At 39.8% G+C, this 24,073-nt stretch overlaps 1 protein-coding gene across 6 annotated transcripts in view; it reads right to left on the bottom strand.

Moving 5' to 3' along the window:
• LOC105560327 (nesprin-1) overlaps positions 1-24,073 on the bottom strand; it is a 106,821-nt gene that overhangs the window by 79,588 nt on the left and 3,160 nt on the right. For 3 of the 6 annotated variants that reach the window (XM_012009352.1, XM_012009353.1, XM_012009354.1), the window contains exons 1-12: positions 17,184-18,009; positions 8,645-8,706; positions 7,683-7,778; positions 7,523-7,606; positions 7,354-7,446; positions 6,579-6,748; positions 6,096-6,498; positions 5,774-5,920; positions 5,148-5,688; positions 3,291-4,974; positions 3,098-3,206; positions 1,682-2,729 (exon numbers count right to left, since the gene is read on the bottom strand). In XM_012009352.1, the coding sequence (XP_011864742.1) occupies positions 1,682-2,729; positions 3,098-3,206; positions 3,291-4,974; positions 5,148-5,688; positions 5,774-5,920; positions 6,096-6,498; positions 6,579-6,748; positions 7,354-7,446; positions 7,523-7,606; positions 7,683-7,778; positions 8,645-8,706; positions 17,184-17,898 (5,152 nt within the window). In that variant the 5' untranslated portion in view covers positions 17,899-18,009. Of the gene's footprint in view, positions 1-1,681; positions 2,730-3,097; positions 3,207-3,290; positions 4,975-5,147; positions 5,689-5,773; positions 5,921-6,095; positions 6,499-6,578; positions 6,749-7,353; positions 7,447-7,522; positions 7,607-7,682; positions 7,779-8,644; positions 8,707-17,183; positions 18,931-20,944; positions 21,174-21,482; positions 21,910-24,073 lie in introns of those variants that run through there. The other 3 variants (XM_012009355.1, XM_012009357.1, XM_012009356.1) reach the window with 3 other exon arrangements.

Below are 24,073 nucleotides of genomic sequence, written 5' to 3'. Positions count from 1 at the left end.
ATATATTATATTGTTCTTCAGTTTTTTCTATAAAAATTTCATATATGATTCATTAAAATATGATTAATTAGTTCTTGTCTATAACTCAAGAACTAATTAGTTCTTGAGTTATAGACATTTGAAATTTTTGGAAATCATTATTAAAGATAATTTGCGATAGTTACAACCACCACAGACATTTTTCAAAAACAATTCAAAAGCACATAACTCCGAAAGTACCTAACGAAAATATACTTTATTATAGTGTTTTGGAAAGCTCTTGAGATAAGCTATAAGAATATGCATTAAAAAAACGGGTTTCCATTTAAAAATTTCAAGGTGATCTTTACGTGACCTTGAGAAAGCTGTTCAAGGTCATATTTATATTACTATGTAATGCATTACTTGAAACCGTACAACTTTCATGTTTAACACTTTTTTCAATCTTACATATTTAACAAGGTGATCTTTACGTGTCCTTGAGGAAGCTGTTCAAGGTCATATTTATATTACTATGTTATGCACTACTTAAAACCGTACAACTTTCATGTTTAACATTTTTCTCCATCTTACATATTTAAAAAGTTATTTAAAGTTACCTTATAAGGATACGTACAAACATACATATATACATACATACACACATACATACATACATACATACATACATACCAAAATTTTTCTGAATGTGATTTTTAGACGTTTTGGAACATTCTAAATATGTTTTCAAAGAAAACTGGAAAAAAATTTTTTCACGAAACAATTCAAAAGCACATAACTCCGAAAGTACCTAACGAAAATATAATGTATTTAGTGTTTTGGAAAGCTCTTGAGGTAAGCTATAAGAATATGTATTAAAAAAAGGGGTTCCATTTAAAAATTTCAAGGTCATCTTTACGTGACCTTGAGGAAGTTGTTCAAGGTCATATTTATATTACTATGTAATGCATTGCTTGAAACCGTACAACTTTCATGTTTAACATTTTTCTCCATCTTACATATTTAAAAAGTTATTTAGAGTCACGTTGTAAGGATACATACAGACATACATACATACATACATACATACATACATACATACATACTGACATTTTTCTGAATGTGTTTTTTTGACGTTTTAGAACATTCTAAACATGTTTTCAAAGAAAACTGGAAAAAAAATTTTTTCACGAAAACAAAGCTTCCTCTACGAGGAAGCAAAAATGATAGAACATTTATTAAAAATGTCTGACAACAAATCGGATATTTATGAACAACACGATAGAATTATATAGACATTTTCTTAATTCTATCGAATCTTTTAAGCAGGGTTTACAATTATAATTAGTTAAATAGAAGTATTTTAAAATAAATTGAAAAAACATGTATAGCATTATAACAGTTTCTCAAAAATGTTGGAGGAACTATGATAATACTGCGCTTTTGAAACAGGGCTGCTCCTGATACACGTCCCACTATTGAGAAGTAAACTGACCGTCGCTGGAGTGCGCGCGACAAGGGGACAAAAATAGGCGTTTGTCTCAAAAATCCGGCCAGAAGTGCAAATAATTCCGAGCACTGAATTTATACGATAGGAATAGCAGAAATATCCTATCTAAAAATTATGTATACATATAGCAAATAACCAAAATGATATGACAGGAAAACAAAAATTGTATATGTTTTTAATTTAATCTAAACAAACAAAAAATGGTATATTTACCTTTTATGAGTTTCCGGGATTCGTCTTCCAATGTATGTAAAATCGACGTCTTGTCCTTTATCTCTTTCTGCAGATTTTCCGTCTTACGAACTCGTTCCTCAGGCCAGGCTGTGGAATCTTCAATATCTGCGACTGATTGGGGCGCAGTTTGTTGAATCCAGGATCGGAGCTCCGTGAACTTTGATTGAAATTTATTCCATCGATTGCTATGTTCCTGAAGATAAACAACTTTCTCGCGCACGATTTTCAGTGTGTGCTCCATCTTCTGTTCGGTTTCCGTCACTTCCTTTTCCAGAATTTCTTTCTTGCTTGGTGGTGTGAGCGTTTGAGAAAGATTAGTATATGTTTCACGTAATTTCCTCATCATTTCCTCGGCTGATTTTCTCAGATTTGCATTGAATTCCTGTTTCTTTTGCAGATCAGAAGATACTTGAGCGGCATCGTAATAAGATGCTAATTCGATTTGACGCAGTTCTTTCTCGGCTTGCGCGATCAATCTCAAAATCTCTTCCTTTTGTTCTTGATAGGTGTTCCAAAGTCTCTGCGAGTCCCTCAAAGACTTCAATGTTTCCATACTTTGACCATACGTGTCGTTCCAGTTGGCTTCCAACTGCTGAACTTCAGAAGAGACGAAAGGCGGGGCGTGTTGATCTTTCAGAAGATCTTTGCCGCGTTGTAACATACTGACAATGGTCGCGCGCTGTTGCTCTAACTGATTAAGACGGGATTCCTGATGAGCCACTGCGCTTTGTAATTTTTCAGGAACCTCTGGTGCGACTTCAGCATTTGATTGTTCGCGAACCTTGCGCAATAAGGTACACACCTCGCGTACTTCTTTGCGATATGTGTAACTCTTTGAATAGATGTCTGTCTTGGTCATTGTAATTTCGATCGTCGGTATCAGATTCTTATATCGAGTTATCAGTTGTTCCAAATTCTGCTGTGCTGTAAGTGCATCGCGGTCCGAACGATTCAATGTTAGGTTGTCGAGAGTTTGAACTAGCCATTTCATTTCTTCACGCTTGCTGTCAGCTTCACGGCAAATTTTCTGTGAACAGTTAATAGCGTTTTTGCGATATTTGTTACGTGTGACTAAATCGATGTATCAACCGTTGATGAAAGAGATGAAAGACAGACAATAAAGAAAATGCTGTTCCTCAGAGAAAAATTTTGAAATTATTAGCTTATAGATCAAATTCGATTAATCGGTATTCGTTAAAAATGTTTTTATTCCAAGAGTAATCGCCATCGAACTCTTGAGCAATCTTATGAGGAATAAGGACAGCTAGAGGTGCGCGTATATTTACCGTCAAGGTCTGAAGCTATCCAGAGAGAATGCGGAAAAGACGAAGTAAAATGTTTAAATATTTCAATGACATGATAGAAAAATTGCATATGAAACTGACTGATATTTACCTGAAATATAGTCTTCTCCTTCTCGAATTCTTCTAGAGTATTGACCTCGTGTAAAATAGTTCTCAACGTGCTGTCAACATGGTCCATCCAATGCACCATTTCATCGAACCTAGAATCAATTGCAAAAGTTTCAAGTAGTTAAAGGAAAAAATTGACATATCACTTTATAACGCAAAATTAAACAAATGCTCACTTCTGTCTGTAAGTCGCCCATTGTTGTGGAACTTCGCGCAACTGTTCCCTCAAGTTCTCTACTTTCTGCGCGGTTTCTTCCCATAAACGTTCAGCATTTTGCGCAGCATCAGCAAGGCTGGTGTCTCTCGGTTTGAGCTTGCTGTAGGCATCGCTGATTTTCTTCAAAGTCTGTAGACAACGCTCAACCTCGAGAACGGTGCCGCGGTTCACGAAAAATTCTCTGTTACGCTGCTGAATACTGTCTACATCATCGTTGTTGATGAGTGCTTGCTGCTCGGAATTGATCTCCATCTCGATTTCTTTGAGATATTGAAGAAAACTAGCCTCATCTAGACGGAACTCGAGTCTCATTAGATGAAGCGGCGCAAAGGTCAGTACTTCTCTCCAACGATTTTGAAGAGCCTCCACTGTGTTTGTGATGGAGAGTTGCTGATCAACTGGTAATGCATTTCGAAGATCTTGACCAGCCTTGACGAGATCCTGTATCCATTTTTCCTTAACTTTACCAAAGAAGTTTTTATGATATTCAACAGATTGACGGTTATCGATATGCTTCTCATTGATCATTGCCTCGGCAACTGAGAGCCATTCGGAGATTTGCCGCTCGCATTCTTTAAACTTTGTCCAGCGTCGCACAGACTCTTGCAAACGTTGTTCCCAGACTTGTGCCGCTTGAGAGACTTTAACAAATCGATCGTTGAGTCCTCTTAAAGTAGCTCCACCTTCAGCAGTTTCCACGTCGGCGTGACTGTCCACAGCCTTGACGATATTAGCGAACACTTTGTTCTTAGACTCTAGCATGGATTTGTAGTAGAGCGTCCTCGAAAAGAAGACTTTATGACGATCCAATTGAGCCAGAGCAGCATCTCTACCACCCGCGAGATTGATATTGGCCAGAAAACTCTCGGCTTCATCTAGCCACGCGGATATCTCCTTTTGTCCTGCTTCTAGGGATTCTTGTTGCACCAATAATTGGTGATATAAGTGCAATTGCATCGGTATTAAGGCACGTACCTTAACAAGCGCTTCTTTCTCCTTCTTCAGAGTGTTCATCATCTTGTCAACTTCATCGCGGGACAAGTCCTGGATAAGAGTCTGGAATTTCTTACTGATATTCTTGAAAAGATTTTCAATCCCCTCGACTTCGTTATGAAGAGTCTGTAATTTCTCTCCGTAAGCCTTGATCCGTTCCGTAGAGCTCAATCCAGTGGTCGATAAGGCAACCTCGGCGTCTCTTAGCCAGTTCTGCAGAGTCTCTATTCCCGCCTTGTAGTCCTTTCTCGTTCGAATGAGATCACCTGCGTGCATATACTGTTTGGCTTCTGGGAATAGCTGTTCCCATCTTGTTGTCAGATTCGTATAACGTTCCTTCAGGCGAAATGCGACCGCTTCGTCGGATGTGGCAATCAGAAAGCTTACAGTATCCGATAACTGCTGATGTTTATCCTTCCACACGCTGATGTCTTGAAAGAACTCCATCCTTTCCTCTTCGGCAAGATTTAAGGCGGGTTCAGCGCGATGTAGCCATGCCTCGAATTCGTCTGAAATGATGGTCCAACGACGCCAATATGCGACAACTTCCTCAAGCATACTTTGGGCGCAGCGCAGATCCATCGACACGTTCTTCCATTTTTCGGCCGTCTCGCGCATAAAGCGATCGATATTAAGGCTCTCTTCTCGATCTGAAAAGCACGAATTTATGAGCGTAATGAGTGAATTCTATTTTAATATAAAAAAGAATTTATTATATTTGAATTAACTAGAGTCACTCAATTTAATTATTCTGTAAACGCATTATTGGTAATTGCAGTTAAATGTATATCAACTAATAACCAACTGGGGTATCTTTATTTACCAATATCACCGTCACGCTTGTATTCCTCTGCAACTTGCTGCATGTCCAAATAAGCCTTCTGAAATTCCTGGAATATCCTATTTCGTGAAACAAAGTTGCGATATTGGTCTAACATCTGATGTACTTTCTCCTCCGTGCCGTATTTGACATTCCAGCCTTTCAGTTTGGTCTCAACGAGATGTAGGAAAGCAATCAGGCAACATTTGTGCTCTAAGAATTTTAATTTCACTCTTCTCTTAGCGGCGCGAGTGGGCAAGCTATCGAAGCGCGCGGACATATTATCTAATTGTTCAGGCCGAACTTGTCTCGCCAACGGTGAGTTCTTGGCATGTTGGAATTTCTCCGTCATTGTCGGTAAATCGAGGAAGAATTTTTTATGATCTTCCAACTTGCTCGAGATTATATTCGCTGTGTTTTCTGACATTTCTTCCGGTATATTATTGTCCGAGTGTAAGAGAGCTTCGGCTCTCGCCAACCATCTACCGACTTCTCCTAATTCTCCCGGCAATGTTGAATCTAACAACCAGAGCCAGTGCAGCATCTAGAAAAGAATGACACTTGTTGAAAAGAGCTTCAATATAATTCACATTCTGCTTGTTGAGCAGAAAAACTGCAGAAAAACCTACGAAGAGTTCCATTTGCTGCCACAACATTTGTATATGTCTCCAAGAATCTCGTGTGATGCTTATCATACTAGGTGTATCGACCAAACTTTGCATCTTTTTATATATAATTGATTTCTCATCAGTCTCTGCTCTAAACAGCATATATTCCTGAAAAAAGAATGTAAGGAATAACAAATTTTTATTCATACTTTCGTATCTCTTTCTAATCCTTAAAATATCATAAAGTTTTTTAAAACATTAATTTTAATAATCTTTTTATGTAATCATATTAATTCATCAAAAATTAGATTTACAATCGGTTAAAGTCATATTATGAAAGTACCGGATAACTTTGTGGATAGGCGTTTGTTCTATCAAGTTGTTCGAGATGCCTGACTCTCTCATTTAGCCATTTAAGTAGACCGTCGTATTCTTCTTGTACAGCCGCGAAGGAATCAGGAGCCGTATTTCCTGGTTCCGGATATTTGTGCAAAAATTGGGCGACGTATGTCATGATAGACTTTTCGTCAGGTTGCGGTACGTCTACATCTTCAGGATCCAACAATCGGGCAATGCCTAGTTCGATCTCGGCAACCTGGAAGGCTGTCTCCAGCCGAGCTTTGTTCGATGCTTCTCTCATAGCTGCTATGTTTACTAAGTTGGCCTTTATAGCATCGATGATGGCTAAGAAGGCATTTCCGTCTCTCCAACTTTCTCCGAAATCTCGAACTTGAATACCAACGTCCCTGAGAAATCCATTTCGACGTCGTATAGTAACAGAAAATGTTATATAATTATATAAATAGTAACTCGACGGAATACTGACTTGGGCAAGGCGTTGGTGACCCATTGAAGCAACGTTTTCCGTGCGCTTTGCTTCCATTTTTCACTGCTGATGCGTTTCCTTTCGCTCGCCGCCGAGCCGAGACTTTCGAGGCTGCTCTGACTGCCCCAGGTGTGTCCAAGATATTCGAGGGCTCTCGTATTCTCTTCGATCTAAAAAAAGATGTCGAGGACTGGTACGATGTTTTCTCTCCTTGTCAAGAGCCTAAAGATAATCTAGCGTGCATAATAGAATGCGCAATATCATGCAAGTGCAATACATCTTGTTCTGTTCGAACGAACAAAATCATTCATCGCATTCACGATCTTGCTTTTTTTTACTACTCACCCGTTTGCGATCCTTCGATCGTAGCTTGTTTATTGGAATACATACGGTTAGCAAAGTAACATGATTTACTTTACTCGCGACGAGAATTAATTCATTCGAGCGATCCCAATTATTTGATTTGTAGAAAAAGATACTTAATTTTTACCCCAATTAACATAATTTAAACTTTACTTTGCGAATAGAATTATGTAATATATCACAGGATTAAAATTTAGTTTAATAACACTTAACAGCTTGTGCAAGAAAATTAGAAAATACAAATCCTTGTTACGGCGTAGAAAAATGTGGTGCTGCTGCATATTTGTTAAAGTACTTTGATACGTGATACGAGCGCTATATTTAAGCAGCTACCGCATACTAGGTATACTGGTGCTCTTTTACATAACTGTCATTACGTATAACTAAAATATCTGAACATTACGCTAAATACCTGGAAATATAAGATGATAGTCCATATTAGGCCCAACACTACTGGCGGTCGTCCATCGACCAAATCGGACGAGTTTATATTTACTAATTTGATCTGCAAGAAAAAATGTTAAATCAGAAATGGAACATTGATTGTCTCAATTTGCCGGTAGAGTAGCGAAAATACTCACTTTTTTGCTCTGTAAAAATTGCAACGCGGTATTGGCGTTACTCAAGAAATGCGGTCTCTTTAAATTACGACCTCTCTCTACGGGCTGAAAGATTACGCGCACTTTAGACGATTAATTTTTAATGTTTATTTCACAAATGACAGCGCAAATATTTTATTACCAGTTTTTCCCCTGAAAGAACTTCTAGTAACGCAAGAAGTCGCGTGCCATCTTTCAGATCCTCGATTAAATCGTCAATATGAAGCGATGGAACTCTCTACAGAAAAGAATATTTATATATTATGTAATCGCGACGGATCATGTGTTCTTCAAACATACAAATAAAAAAATCTCATGAAAAAGCTTTCAAAACGTACACCATTTCAAAGGTATATACAAAAGCATTTAAGAATATATCACCATTAAATTAAAAATTAACTCAAAAATAGATGAAATTAATTAATCAATGAATAATCAACCAAGTTTTTACACCATATTTAATATTTTAATAATCTAATATTTAATGCTTATAGAAGAATATAGGTACATATAATGTCTTTAAGTAAATTCAACGCTGATTATAATTTGTATAACAATAAACTAAACATTTTCATTGTTTTCCCGATAGTTTTGATTTTCGAATCAATAACTGCGCTACGTAGATTAACATTATTTGTTCGTCGTTTGACGATACACAATCTTTCTACCAAAACGGCTATTCGGTGCGAGGACGAGCAGGGCGTTCGACTTCAATAACTTCGTTGCCTTTGATGCATGCATGTCACGACGAGTGGAGTTTCCGCAGTAAGGCAAGTTCTGAAGGATGCGGAAGTAGGGGAGCATCGGAAATTCAAGAGCCAGGTACGGGCTAGATCAGCCGTTCAAGTTTCGATAGCACGATACGAGAAGTAACCCGCGTCACGTTTATTACGCGTCACGTAAGGATGAAGAGCATTGCATAACTTTGAATGAGAAAAGAACTAGAGCCGGCCTATCGAGAACTAACGTTGCGTTATCGTTATCGTTATCAAGTACCCGCTGGCGAAATGAAGCACGATATCAGGGCGCGATTTGCTGCATGTGAATGTCTGTTTCATTACGTTTCCTGACGATGACAAAAAATACTTCTCGACACACGCTTACCTTCGACAGATGAGAATTGATCCAATTTATGAAGGTTTTCTTCTGCACACGTTCTTGTTCGTCTGAAAGAAGAAACGAGAATCAAATATCAATATTTGTGCTGTAAAAATTAATTAATTGAAAAAAAAAGGAATACATTTCCACAAGATTAAACAACTGATTCTTGAAATGGCGGCATGTGTGTTTTTAGAGAACGGGTATAAATTATTCATTCAGATGAGTATATTGGATGATGAACGTCGAGCTGAAGAAGTACACATCGAGTAGCGTTCGCGATTTCTCGTGGGCATTTACGAATCGTCGAAATCAATTATAAGGATTATGCGAAACACATTAACGCTGTTTTATTTTTAAGTCTGCCGTCACTTTTACTATACCATCCTATAGTTATGGTGCCGTCACACTACGAAGCATATGCGCGATAATGAATGTATAACTGGCGTACACACGGAGGCGCGTGATCGCGAGGTGAACATTAATCTGTCACGTAAATTATTTGCGCGATATGCACGTCCTTAACACGGTCTGACTGCACGAGGAAAAACTAATCATCGAACAAGTCGACAGACGAGGCGAAATATATTATGCTTTCATTGCACAGAGATTTTCATATACTCTTTTACAAAATGCGAGCTTCTTTCCGCATGCTATTTTTACCTTATACGTTCCTTTGGAAAATTTTTCATGCGAAAATATCTCACTTATGTCTAATAATGTGCAATCTATTTTAGATTATAACTCCTTTATATCCGCCTATGTGTGTGAAAAATGCGAAGATGATATTTATCTTTCAATGCAAATATTTCGAGCCATAATGTGTGCAATTTCAATTCGGATTTTTTAATTCGCTGACGCATGTGCGCTTACAAAATGACGATGATTCCTGGAAGCAAAAATCTTATACGGTTCCCGAAATAAAACGGCATTTGATGTCACCAGTAGATGACACCAATACCATTGCCTTGAAACAACGTTCTTTTTCATCGAGTCTTCCACATGATCTCGTCGCGATATATTATATCGCTGTGTCGTAATGCGGTCATTTTTGCGAACACACGAGGTGGATTTCAACGCGCGATGTGACTGTCAGCAATCAGCAAAATTGTCTGCAATTAACGAAAACACATCACTTCATTCAATGCAGTCCTTCTTATTTACGAGTCAGAGACTCGTCAAAGGTTTTCTTTCGTTTGATCTCACGCACATTTGAACAACGTTGCATAAATCAGATTTCTTGATACAAGTTTGTTAATTTACTGTGCAAACGCGAATGTTGCCTTCGGAGATACAGATTTGCGAGTTTAATCAATTCGCAGTTGCGTTTCATTTAAGAAGATATTAGAAGAGCTCTTGCTCTTTTCGACATTACGCGTCACTAATTCTCCTTTCGATAAGAATAACGAGGACGTATTCTGAAACTCGCGCGTACGTATAAAGATAAGAAGACGTTAAAGGCGATGTAATATTCGCTAAAAGCGAAAATTATTCCTAATTATTGACTCGCAAAATTGCATTTACAAGGGCATCCGATAATTATAGATCTTATACAAAATAACTAAGAAGAGTAATTTTTATTGTAAAATATTAATTATTAAAATCGATGGAAGATGGCACGTTTTAATGAGCATAAAGAAAATTCGTAGAATTTATAGACATGCGATAGCAGCCTAGAATACTGACCTATTGAACCTTTGCGATATATGGGAAACTGTAAAAAATCTATCGTCTTTAACGTCGCTTTATCCGCGGTAGATGTTTGATCGCCACAGGGACGTGGGCGAAAGTTGAAGATCACGTTGCGTTACGGTGCAGCCCGGTAACATTGAAAAGGCAGGATATTCCCACGCATTCTCATTAGCATTCATCGCGAGTGTCACGGTTACGGTAAATCGTTCGGCAAAATACTAGACGTAGTGTCTATGACGCGTTTGATTACACAATTTTCGAGAGTCCTTCATCTGCACTGTCATAAACATCAAAAAATAATAACGTAGATCAACTTATTAGCAGTTCAAGTACTACTTTTGAAATACAAAGAGTTTCGTTACGAGTCAAATGATTTTAATGATAATAATCTTCTTTCAAGTTGACTTCTCAGTGTCTAATTTATGAAGTTAACGTTTCCTGGAAAGTGTATAATTATTGACAAATTTGTATGTCCAACAGATTTAGAGAAACTGAATGTCCCTTATGTCCTCTTATTTTTATTTTAAATGATCTTATGTAATAGCCAATATATTCTAAAAATGATTAAAAAATTATTACTTTAAACGTAACAAGTATTTATCTAATGATTCTAATATTAAAAATTTTTTAAATAAAGATAATCGTTAGTGTAACTAAAATTCTTTATTGTCTAATTATAATATTCAAATATAATTGTATACGACACTATGATTACAACAAGCTAAGGCTTAGTCTTCATTCGTATGATTCATTTTAGTTTTTTACAATGCACGACGTCATTTAATCTAGTGCGTAATTTCAACCGTTTGTAAGAGGTTTGTATCATTTCTAATTTTAAATTCAGCCGATCGGGAGGCATGATGCGCATGAAAAAGTCCACCAAATATATTCTCGCATTCGAAAATATCCAAAATTACATCGCGTAAAGTGAATTTTGTATGATGTTTGTCAAACGCTCACGCCCGCCAACGACATCCAAAATAAATACTGTTTTAAACGAGCGGAAATGTTATTTGCCGAAACGCACGCCACTCTCGCCTTCGTGAATAACATTCAGGATTCTGGGACACGATGATCCGCGATTATGTCACCGGTGTTGTGAGAGCGAGACTCCGCTACCCGCATAATCGTCCAAACTAGCGACACACGCACGCATTTTTATTTGCATCGATGCTAAATATTTTTCGAACAGTAACAGATTCGATTACTGGAGAGATATCGATCGTGAAATATTGATACCAGGGTATGAGTAACATTAATCAGCTATCTCGGAGTCAATGTCATCTATATTTCTTCCTTGCTTCTATCTTTATCCACTTTTTTTACCTACGTACTTTTTTATTATTATTTAATGTTATTACGTAAATAAAGATTTCAGAAATCGTTTTATGTTTTTTTTAACTTGGCTGCTATATATAAATCCTGAATTTAAATTTGTTTAAAAAGTGCTTGGTTTTTGAAAATATAATCTTATCAGTGCCGGACCACCTACATAATTTTGTTTGAATTAAAAACAATGTTAAAGTAGAAATACCACCGTATATGATTTATTTCTTCAAAAATGGTTCTTCAAAATTAGTTCGTTATTCTTTATCAACTCTTAGATATTATTTTAAATCATTCTGTACTTGGAGAATGAGTGCATCTTCATTGTAAGCAGAAATACGAGACATCGATTACATAAGTTTAATTCCAGCCGATTCTATATCAAATGTCGTGATTTCTTCAGTTTTCGTGACGATGCCGGATGGCAGAGCACTCGTGCGTTCGTTCATGTGTCCGCCTGTGAATAACTGTTCCGAAAAAAGATAAGCAAAGATAGAAGCTAAACCGTATATTAATGGATCTCATTATACGGCGTCACGGAAGGTAACTGTGCGGCTGTAAAAATCAACGTAGCAACAGGAAATTTCCACCATTATGTATTTACGACGGACGAAAGTTTACGGGTTAAGAACCAGAACGAATGCAGAGTATTCTGAAACTTGTGTCTCAATTTTAACAATAGATTTCCCACGGAATTAGGAAACTAAGTAAATTGCGAAATCATATTTTTCAATTAATTTTAAGAAAATTTCATTACAATTCGTTATTATTTCTCCTTTCTGTTTCTTATAGGGCAAATAGTTCAGAAGTAATATCGTAAAGACACTCGCAAATAATTAAACTTACATTTCGTACAATCATACAGATGTTAGTATGTTAACAAATCTGGGTTTACAGTTTTATTTCTTCAAGTTTCAAATTTATTGCAGTCTTTTATGTAAATTAAAATTAACACTTGAAACATTCTGTATACCGTGACTCCAATAACTTTAAAAATAATTGATTATAAATTCGTTTTAATACACGACGATTTATCATATTATTTAAACAATGTTACGAACGCTGCCAAAATTGGCTTACACTTTCTCCGATTATTATTCACAAATTTGTGCTATGTATAGCCGATTCTCGGCTGCAGTCGATTTATTTTTAAGCGAGCGGGTATAGAAAGCAGACCGATAGAAGAAAGACTAACGACATAAGACAGGTCGATAGGGAAACTTTGAACCGGAACGATCAACCCATGGAGGTCAGATCGCTTTCAACGTTCGCCACGCTCGCCGTAGCTTGTCGTGATGGTTCAACCGGTCGCACGAGGAAGAAAACGTAAATAGACATTGGTCGTTTAAAGCAACCAGAGACAGTCGCGTGCTCCGTTTCGTGAACTGTGTACGTATCACGGATAGCTACCAACACGTTAGCCGAACGCGTAGATTCATCTCAAACTTAGGATATTCCAGAGTTCATGAACTTTCCTGATTGTTGCTGTTGTGCGAATAAATTGCAGAGCTGGCGTACCGAAGGAAATAAACGTCTACCACATATTATAGCACCCAACTCTTTTCGATTACAGCAATTTTGAATCTTGTAATAACGTAATTATCTTCAAACATCTCACAACACATTTGACTGGCGGATTATTTGTTAACTTTTTAAAAATTCAAATTAAAAATTGCAAGTCGAGAATTCAGACGCTCGTTATTTATATTTACGTATGGGACACAGAAACACTGATTCTGTGCCAGCGATATCCTAATCTTCTTCGTTGCGCAAGTAGGCTTATACCATAAAATAATTTCGCGATCGTGTTTGTAGTCGCCGACCAATATTACGACAGCCGTACAAGACGGCAGCATCCGAGATGTCCGGTTTCCAAAGGAGAGGAGGAAAGGGAACCAGTAAAGTGGGACAAGTTCTCGAGGATGAGGTCAGACTACGTCTCCTCGGATGAGACGGGATAAATTATGAAAGAGAGAGAGAGAGAAAAGTGGTCAAACAAATCGTACAGCTTGGTATACGCTATTCTTATGGTGACTTTCCATTAGAAATTCTGCCATTGGAGTACTTTGACGACACATTGTGCAATTGTGGTGATTGTTAAATTTAAATAAGCGGCAATCGCAAGAGCGTTGAATGAGAGAAGAGGAAGGAAACTATGATACAACATTCATTTCGAGTTGGATACGTTTACGAATGTATGTTAATCGCGATACATTATCTTACGTTTTACTATTCGTTATGCTTGCATTGCTCGACAGATACAAGCGCGAAAATATTTTCGTATATCAGAATTATGTTTCTCTATGCATATTCATGATTCGATAATAAAAAAAAAAATTAACGCGTTTCACGAGATTAACTTGGAGAGAAATTTTATGGGGCGTGTAAACGCAAAACGGAAATTAAGAGAGCGTTTTCGCGTTCAGCGAAGCAATTAATTATAGCTGACAGAAAACGAGCAAAATTTTTTATGGAATGGAGAACGATAATTTATAGTTATAAATCATTATTTCTATGTAAATTATGTCGTTCGTGAAGATCGATATAACTAACTGTGCTTCCAAGAAAACATCGCTCAATAATTGTCGCTAGAAAATGCATTGCACTGAATGATGGTTGCAAATTTTTTTATTAGTTTTCTCTTGTGAGAAAATGCAGGAAACCAACAAAGCCATTTGTTACATTACATTCGTAATGTAATTCTCGTAATGTAATTCGTGTAATTCGTGATATAATCTATTTCCTTCAAACATTTATGCCAATTTTATGTTAGAAAATTATATTAATTATTCTACTTTCCTTAGATATTGATATATTCAAATATTGCTACAATTATCTTTTTTACTAGATTTGCGATTATTAAAGCCAAACATTTTATTCAAATCCTGTCTTACTAATGGTGCAATTCTAAGCAAATTTATGAATAAATCGTAAAATCGTAGCTTACGAAGCAATCGTAGAAAGCAGAGTTACAGTTTAACGTAAACTACAATTCTGTACCAGCATCTGTTAGGTTATAATCAGTGACATTAATGATTAATATATTTTTCTTACATTACCTGTTGTATTCTTCTTCAATTAATAGTCCAATATATAATACGTTCATGTTTGGGTTCATTATGTATAATAATAACACTGAAAATACTTATTAAACTTTAAAACAATAACTTTACAGACAGCTTCTTGCTAGCCATAAAATTTACGAGAAATCGTAGATATTTACGAGTCATCGTACGTCTTACGATATACATAGAATTGTAGTCGACGCCGTAAGTCCTTACGAGTCTTACGAGAACAAGTTACGAGTCTTACGATTTTGTTTAGAATTGCAGCATTAATTAACGATTACTGTAAACTTTGTCATAAAAACTAACAGTCGATGAATCCGTTGCTAAGGAATAAAAGTGAAGTAGTTAAAATTTCATTAGAAATCCATTGCACATAAAATCTGCAAAACATTTATTTCTTAATCATCGCTGAAATTGCTATATATAAATACATAGACATGTATGTGCATTCAAAGTTCCGAAAAAGTTGTTCAACAGACCTCGAGAGCATTTAAACAATCATATAAGATTATCTCTATTGTGCTGAAAGCTAGATCTGTCATGATTAAAGCATATTACATTGTTATGGTAGAGAAGCCTTTAGCCTTTTTTTTCCGACAACAATCCTATCTGAGACTGATCGTCAACCGTTGACCTACTTCGCGTCTGACCAGTAAAACTGTTTTAACTCCGTACACCAATCGAAAAGCCAGCCCTGAGATGAGAGATAACCGAGCGTAGCCTTGACATTCATACGATAACTCGAGCGATTTATCAGACGTACAAATATATCTATGAGTCTTTATGGAAAGGTGCCGTTTGGCATTTAATTTGAAGCTTAGCGTGTCAAATATTCATTGATCGATATGATATCATATAGATAATATTAATAAATATCCTGATAAATACAATCGTGACAAAAACAAAGATTGCGACACAACACATGCGTGTAAAGTTGGAAATGATAAGTATTGTGTATCCTATTAGCACGGAAAGTTCTATTAATTAAGTTCTTTGAAATGAAATAGTTTTGCACGTAGAAATGAATTTGAAACTCGGAAACAAATCTGAAATAGGCTCTTCTTTAACGAGTACTTGTTGTTGGTAAAAATTTTGATTTCAAAAATCAAACGCAGGACTCCTTGTTGCAAATAGAACTTTGACCATTTAAGTTTAAGGCTCATTAATATGGTCGTATCGCTCTTCATTAGTCCCATTAGTTCTATATTTGCACGTGAAATTGTTTCTTAATTGCTTGATAATTGATGTTTCACAAACGATGAGGTAAGATCGCATGTTGTAGAACGCGCACGTGGCCTGTCAGGCAAACTATGAAAATCGCAGTATGCGAAAGCGCTATGGAACAAACTCGTCCGCGGGAGTTCTTGATTTTGCTGTCATTAATACGACGGACAATCAACCTTTCGCTGCATACGCCCGAGAATACGTGCATTTCGAATGCGCACGTGGACACGGGCTCTCTCTCTCATCAACGAGCCCGCTCCTCGAAATTTGACGACTCGATTAATCCATCATCCGATGGTATTTTGCGACGACAGAACTTTTGCCACGAACGCGCAAGAAGTGACCAACAGTGTGAAAATACTTTGGCTCGCATTCTCACCGCCAACTGTAACCATTTAATCCTGAGTTTTGCTTGTGGTTTCATATCCATACGTCTCAAGAGTGCATTCACTTTTATTATTGACGTTATATGGTCGCAGAATTTCTCTTCGTATTTCGTGTAAAAGGTCTCTAGAGGAACAAGAGAACGGATAAAAGATGTAGATTGAGATAGAAGGCTAGCCTTGAACCGAGGTTCCTACTCTATCGTCATCGTTAACTATTATACTAGCGCGCGTTACGAGACGCATTAAGTTCTATACGCAGCTTGAGTGGCGACGTTGTGCAATGGCCCCATAAATGATTATAGAGATGTTTTCATCTATATAGTTTGACGGATGTAAAAGAAAAACATCTCAGCAAGTTTGTTGCACTCTATACTTTCTAGGAAGAGATATCTTCGCTCTGCGGGTATCTCTGTATCAGCGTTATCTGCGATTAAACCGCGATAACATACGTACGATTATCAATGAAAAATGTTTAATTCCTGGCAGTCTAAACGAATGTCTTAAGAATTGCAAGATTCGCAAAATGCTCTTTGCAAAATTCGCTTGTCAGCTGAACGTGTACACTGACAACGAGATCTCCTTTCTAATCGAATGCGGAATGTGTTGCGGATCAATAATTGCAATTATTAAACCACTAATCATCAGCAACAGCCGTCTGTAAAGTATTTGTTTTCATTGTGAATATCGATACTTGAGTGTGCGAAAATTTGTGGTACTCGACAAGAACGACTGTCGCCGGCGAGTCTCGCCGGCCGGCGCGAACATCGGAAACATCGAGACGACGTGGAAGATAACGAGTGAGAATCGACAGAGCAGCCCAGATTCTTGATTTTCAGGCGACACCTGTACCTTTGATCTCGGCGATGTGTGCATCGTATTCGCTTCGGCTGCGCACGTATTCAATTCTCGCGGCGACATTCTGGAAGCTCTGACTGCGATATTCCGCGTACCACTCCGAGGGTGGCCGTTCGTCCGGGCCTAATTGCTGAAGCCGTGGACTGCTGCATCTCCTCTGCGACAGGCTCTCCTCCGAGGGGAACCTCGTGAAAGAGGTGACCGAACTGGACTTGCTGCCGTGACTCTGCACGCCGTGGCTATGACTTTGATAGGCCGAGTCCTCGAGGACGCGCTCCTCACTAGGAGTCCTACTTGACTCTGTCAAGGCACGTTGCTGAACAACCGCGGTGTCGCCGTTGTCCGTGCTATCCGAACTGATCGCACGTACGCTTTTTCGCACGGTGATCTTCTCAAATTTCACGACTTTGGCGCCATTCAGCTCGCCCTCCTCCACCAGCCGCTCGAAGCTCTCCTCGAACGAAGAGTCACTCGCCCTCGAAGACGGTCGTCGATGCGCCGGCGAGCGGAAAGGCGCTCTGTCCTCCGGGAGCTCCTCGGCGCCAGGACTACGTCCGGCCGACCAGACCTGTTCGAAAAAGCTCACTCGGTCCCGCAGCCGGCTACCACGTGGCGTTCTCGGACTGCCGCCACCCTCGGCACCGCCACCGCCAGGGCTGTCCACCCTCGGCGGAGTCGGACCACCTCTGGGTGGTGTCGTTCCCGACATATTCCAAGTGCTGTTTGTCCTTTTACTTCATCGTTCTCGCCCGGGATCATCGGCCGGCACGTCTCGCTCATCGAGTCCGCACGCCAGCCCGGTTCTTCCCCCCTCTATCCCTTCCCTCTCCCCCCCTCGTCTGAATTTTCTACCCGAGAACTCTGCTAGCCCAACACCTGTTCTCCCGACACCACACCCCATGCACTGGGTTGCATATGCCGCATTCGCGTCACCTGCCCCGTGTCAATGATTATTTAGAGCGCGCGAGTAGTCACAGACGCGTCAAGTCGTCCTATCAATCGTATCAGCGGACTGCGATCCTGCCCGCGAGTAGATCCCGGGCTGATTTTCTGTCAGCACCCATGACAGCGGAGTGCGCACCTACGTCTAGCTCGCGTTGGAGGCGCGCGCATGGAATGTACGAATACGGAATGTATACGGTATGGCCGTGCGCGACGGGCGCCGGTTCGATACTACCGGCCTGTCGAGACCTCCTCCTTCGGTCTCCTCCACCTCGTACCGCCGCCATTCCCACTTGCTCGCGACGATGACGCGACACGGCCCGACATGGGACAACGAAGACGACCGGCACCGAAGGCAAACCCGAACAAGAACTCGCGGTGTGTCCTGGATTTCTCGTATTTTTCTCCCTCGATTAAATCCCTTTACCCCGCTCTTCTTTCCTAGCCCTTACGCCAAGGCCCGCTCGATCAACCTACGGTGCCAGCCGGCAGATTGACTAGCCTGTCGGCCGTCAATGCGGTCGCTTCAGGTGCTGCTTCTCTCACGAGGGGAAACTTCGGACGACTCGAATTAATCGATGATTATGCGGTTATAAAGCAAGTGTTATGGCATGTGTGATTCGGTATAATATATAGATAGATGTTATTATATTCGTGATAATGAGAGGCCCCTTTGATATAATAAATGTACAAGATGTGTGTGTGCAGAAATCTTTCTCTGAAAATCTTTCTCTGAAATATTGTTCAAAAATGTTCAGTTTTCTAAAGAACAATGAGTTGAAAGAATTGCTGGAAAGTGGTGGAAGTTCATTAAAGTTTTTCACGGCTTCTCTTAAGCCCGTATCAGACTACGGATTGAGATTGGGATTGGATTGAAATTTGACCAATCGCGCAGTAAAGTTCACTAATCTCAAGTTTAGTAACTTTTACTCTCATGGGCCCAAATTTCAATCTAATCTCAATCTCAATCCGCAGCCTGATACGGGCTTTACAGAGTCTTTGTTAATCCCTGCCGAGTCGGAGTTAAGATACAGTGAAATAAATATCAGCGTCGGGAGACGAAACTGGAGTAGTCTAAGTCCGTTTGACACCGCGGCGCGATAAAGGAGATTAAAGGTCTTAAGAGACACAAATACACTCAAAGTATCAAAACAAACTGTAAATCTCAGGTGGGACTGATCCAAAAATTCAAATAACCCTATATTAATGTATTACGCAAATATACCCGATTACTATATGCATAATGTAAATATGGGAAGAGATTAAATGAAGCCACGCGCGTAGTTAGAATGCATTTAGGCAACCACGTGCGAGAGGGACGATCATTTCGCAGATTGTGAGAATCACCGTGCGATTGTCCATAGTCACGTTGCTTCTAACAAGTGATCCTTTTCGCTAATAATCGGTGTAATAGCGATATGATTTCCTTAACACGTTCATTAATGTCACGAGCTACTCGTCAGCTCCATTCGCGCGCGAGTCGTTCCGACACGTTGTAATCTGCAGCAAAGCGGTCCCCGCAATTACGAAGCATCCCGCATCTTAATCGGGCACGCGATATCTAGCCTGCGATCATCAGCTTGCAAATCGAGTTACCCAGTGTTGAATTTAATCGGCCGACGGGATATGTCAGTTTCGCGCGTATTTATCTCGCAGGAAGTCGCAAGATTTATTTAACGCGCGTGAAGCACATCACGCAAAGACGCGCAGCACGCAAAATTTAATGAGCGTGTCTATTAATAGCTAAATTTCAATTATCCTCATTCCGCCAAAACATTATTAATATAGCGGGGAATTTAAATAGCGTTTTAAATATATACAAAACCACGCCGTTCTTACGTGAGAAATTGACGTTTCTGTTGTTGTCTAAAAGAATTTCGATGACACGTTCGAACCGACCAAGTTGGATATTCGGAGCACGCTTTCTGGGACATGCTGTATATACGAATCGAGGATGGTCTGTAAACGTTACGCTATCAATCTATCGGTAAGGTGATTCGTCCAGCGGGGCCGACAGCGAGGTGTCTCTGACAGGAAAAGCGAACGTAACGATTGCGAACGGCGCGGCAGGTGTTCGTCACGTCTATTTATAACTCGTTCACGTCTCCGCGGATTCTATCCTATTTTCCCTTGCGCCACAGTTCGATTCGACGGGTATGCGAAACGCGCGACGCGACGTCGTCGCGGCCCGTTGCGCAATGAGCGCAGACGAATTACGATCCTGCGAATGCACACATCATGACAGCATCCGCGGGTATCCGACGTGTCCTCCTTTTATGTCTTTTTTGCGTCAAATCTGGATCTTATTTGCCAAATCTGTATACGTACGTCTTCGCTTCGCTTTAAGTGATTAGTAAAACTTGCGCTTTCTTTCAAAGCGGCGATTCTTTCATAATTTCAATCTCAATTCCGATTATGTTATCTTATCCTTTTCAAAATACCGATGAGCCACGTTTCGTTTGCACGGAATCAAGGTATCAACGTATCCATTTCCGCGAGATATCAAAATTAGCCTCGTCGATAAAACGCAAAAGGATTATAGGAGAAATAAACTCCCGATGGAAATTGACGAGAATGTCGTGGTTTCCTTGCGACACGCATACAGACACGCCACGCAATCTCAGCACTTACATCCCTATGGTCGAAATTTGCGTGCGCCACAACAATGCTTCGTGATTTGAATGGGGAGATAGTCTATAATTAGGGATTTTATAGGAGAATGAGTGAGGGTTTAATGATAGCCCGTTCTGTAACGTGACCGATACGATTCCATCGCAAAACGAATCGATTCCCCTGGACTTTGCAAAACTTACCCTGCAGTTGTTGGATCGTGGCTTGATACTCGGCGAGTTTTTCATCCACGTAATCTTGACTCTGACTGGCGATGATCTCGGCTGTGCTGGGACCACTGCTTTCCTCGTCCGTCTGCGTATGGTCCAAGGGTACGCCAATATACTCGTAATCGCCGGGTCTGTAGGGTGTTATCAGATATTCCGGCGGGGCGCATGGTAACGGTGATGCCGAATCGCTTCTGAAAGAGCTCTGTAAATTAGGAAGAAAAGACATCTTAGCGTTAATGCACTCGCATTTCCTTCTATTACACTGGTTTAAAGGAAACAGATCAGGGGACGTCCTTCAAAGTGTATTCAAAACTGTACATTTGTTACTTTTACATCTATTATATTTAAATGCACCTTAACGTGACTATTTGTTCGCGTTTCATTGAATCACTTGAGCACTGAGGATACTCGAGTCTAAACAATCCGACAAGTACTGCAACACGCAATGTGGACACATATCACCGACACATTACTATCGATCTGTCATCCTTCATGCTGCAAGAATACATACCTGCGTCGGTATGAATGGCCTTGGCGCTTGGCTACCCATAGGAATCGGCGAAGGCCACCGTGGCCTTGGGCACTGGATGTAACCGGAAGTCGGGCAGCCGAAGACAGGCGACATCCCGGGTGAGATTGGCATCCCGATCGGCACCGGGCTCATCGGATGCATTATTATTCCGGGATAGACGAGCGGCGACATGGGATGAGCTGGATGGACCGGAGTCGGAGGCCCACGGTGGAGCCGCCCTTGCGGATGCGGCGATGACGACGGCGTGTACGGCGAAGCGGGCCTGAAGGGACTCGGCGCATTAGGTCGCCCAGACCAACCACCCGGAGGTACATGGCCTCCTCCGGGTGGCCTCGACGGATGCTGTTGCGACATTTTTAACCACTTCAACTGCTCGCCGCCTCGTCTCGCTTATGGGCTAGCATCGCTACAAGGAAGAGAACGATTGAGACCTTGATTATCTAAACGCCAGTTAAGACTTTCATCGTATTTAAATACGTTCGTTCCAGCTTTAAATGCAAATTCATGTTGATTACGCATTTTCGATCGGAGCCTACGTCTGATTACGAGTATTGTCGATTCTATCTAGACGTGACGATTGCACGAAATAAGTGAAGACATTGTAACGTTGCATAATCATACGTCAATTTCATAAGCCAAAGTAATCCTAGTGTCAATCAGTGACTTTGATTTTTAAAAGGTTTAAGTAATTATTAATAATTGACTGTTCTGGACATTTGTCAATGAATTCACCAATTCAGTCGCATACTGTATTGGGTAAAATCGCGGAAATGGTTTCGTAGAAAAATAAGCCACGGGACACAATCTGGCGTTTGATTGACAGCAAATATTTTCAAGAAAACAAAAGTCCACGGACGAACTTTAAGACATTAAGTGAACTCTAGGTCGCATAATAGCGTCGGCGATTCGACATGGCGCATGGCCAAAAGTTTCTCGAAATAGGTGAGTACCGTGTGTGTGTACCTATGAACTTTTGCACACTAATGCGGAAATAAGGTATCCGCGTATAATTATCAAAATGTCAGAGAGAATGCGGACACGCGAGAGAACGAATAATGGGAACGGTATATAATAAACAGAAGTCACGGCGCCGATCCGATAAAACAATCGGATTTCTGTTATTTCAGCCGTCAGATGTGATGCATGTGAATTTTGGTAACATCTGTCAGTTGTAATAATAAGCGTGCTCTCTTAACGGCCGCATTGTATCTTCGAAGGTGTACCAAGAAGCATTTCAGCAAATTTCGGTCGCAGAGTTCGTTGATACCAGAGATCTTGGCAACTGGAAACCACTGTCTATATCTATTCAATTTCAGCGTCTATTTAATTTCGGCCAGACGCATCGAATGCGTCACGCCCTTCTCGGATAATTATCGCACTCGCCGTATTGTACGTATATATTTTCTTTTAAACGTTACAAAGTTGGAGAGAATGAGTTGCTCCTGTGTAAATGTTACTTTATAATACTAGATCGAATGGTAACGTCAAGATTTTCGAATGGCGAATCGTCCTCGCTATCTTTCGTTTCTCGCACGCACTAAAACGGTCGGAGAATTTCCACGCCTCCGTCCATTGTTTCGCCGAGCTATTTCACGCGCCGTAAAATCGAAAGAGGAAGTCGGCGTGCTCGAAACGCGCGTGGACGAAAAGTCTTGAGCTTTTTAGCCAGATACCGAGTGTAGGCCGGCTAAGTATAGCGCTATTTCTATTTTCGATCAGCGTTTATACACGCGCCCGACAAACCGGCAGGTATATTCGCAAGGACTGCGTCGGGTATTTCGGCAACTGACACGGATATTAACAGCTGTAATCGCCTATCGCGGTCGCGCCGGTTTAACCACACACGTGGAGTGCGGAACATAATCCCGAGGGTATCGCCGATCAACGGCTAATCTCGCAATAATCTCGCAGATAAATCTCGAAAGGTGTCACGACTTCTTCGCGATCTATGGCTGGTGATTTTCAACTGGTTATGTACCAAGAGATGTACAATCAGCATAAACCAGGATGTAAAATACGACAGACTCGAGACTCGAGCCAAGTATTATCGCTTCCATTGTCTGGAGCATGTTACAAAACCGCGGTGCTAGTTTGTAATTTAACAATAATTTATATCGTTTCTTGAGAATGTGCGAGAATCTGTCGAGACATTCTTCACCAGTAGTACCTCATCATGTGCATGCATGACACATATTTATCTGCCACAACTCTAGCAATTATCAATGTAAAACGCAAAGAAATAACCAGTGTTGTGCATAGATGATTTTAAAATTAGCTAGATAAAGATAAGATAAAAATATATAAATTTATCTTAGATAAGATAAAGATGATTTCGTTTTGAATATATCTAGATAAAAGATAAAATTATATGATGATTCATCTAGATAATTTTCAGATAATATTTTTAAGACTTCATGTAAACACAGTAGAAAAAGTTATTAAAAAATTATAGAAAAATTTGAATTATAAAGGGGGATATATGTAGAATATATCCAGGTTATAGGTTATATGACACACACATAAATGCATGGTCTACAACGCCATCCATATTTAAATAGTGTAACTGTTAA

The sequence above is a fragment of the Vollenhovia emeryi genome, unplaced genomic scaffold (genome assembly GCF_000949405.1).
Source record: "Vollenhovia emeryi isolate VEMERY1.0 unplaced genomic scaffold, V.emery_V1.0 DF939233.1, whole genome shotgun sequence".
In the NCBI taxonomy this organism is placed as follows: domain Eukaryota; kingdom Metazoa; phylum Arthropoda; class Insecta; order Hymenoptera; family Formicidae; genus Vollenhovia; species Vollenhovia emeryi.
Note: the sequence above shows the minus strand (reverse complement) of the source record. Positions and strands in the feature narration are given on the sequence as shown.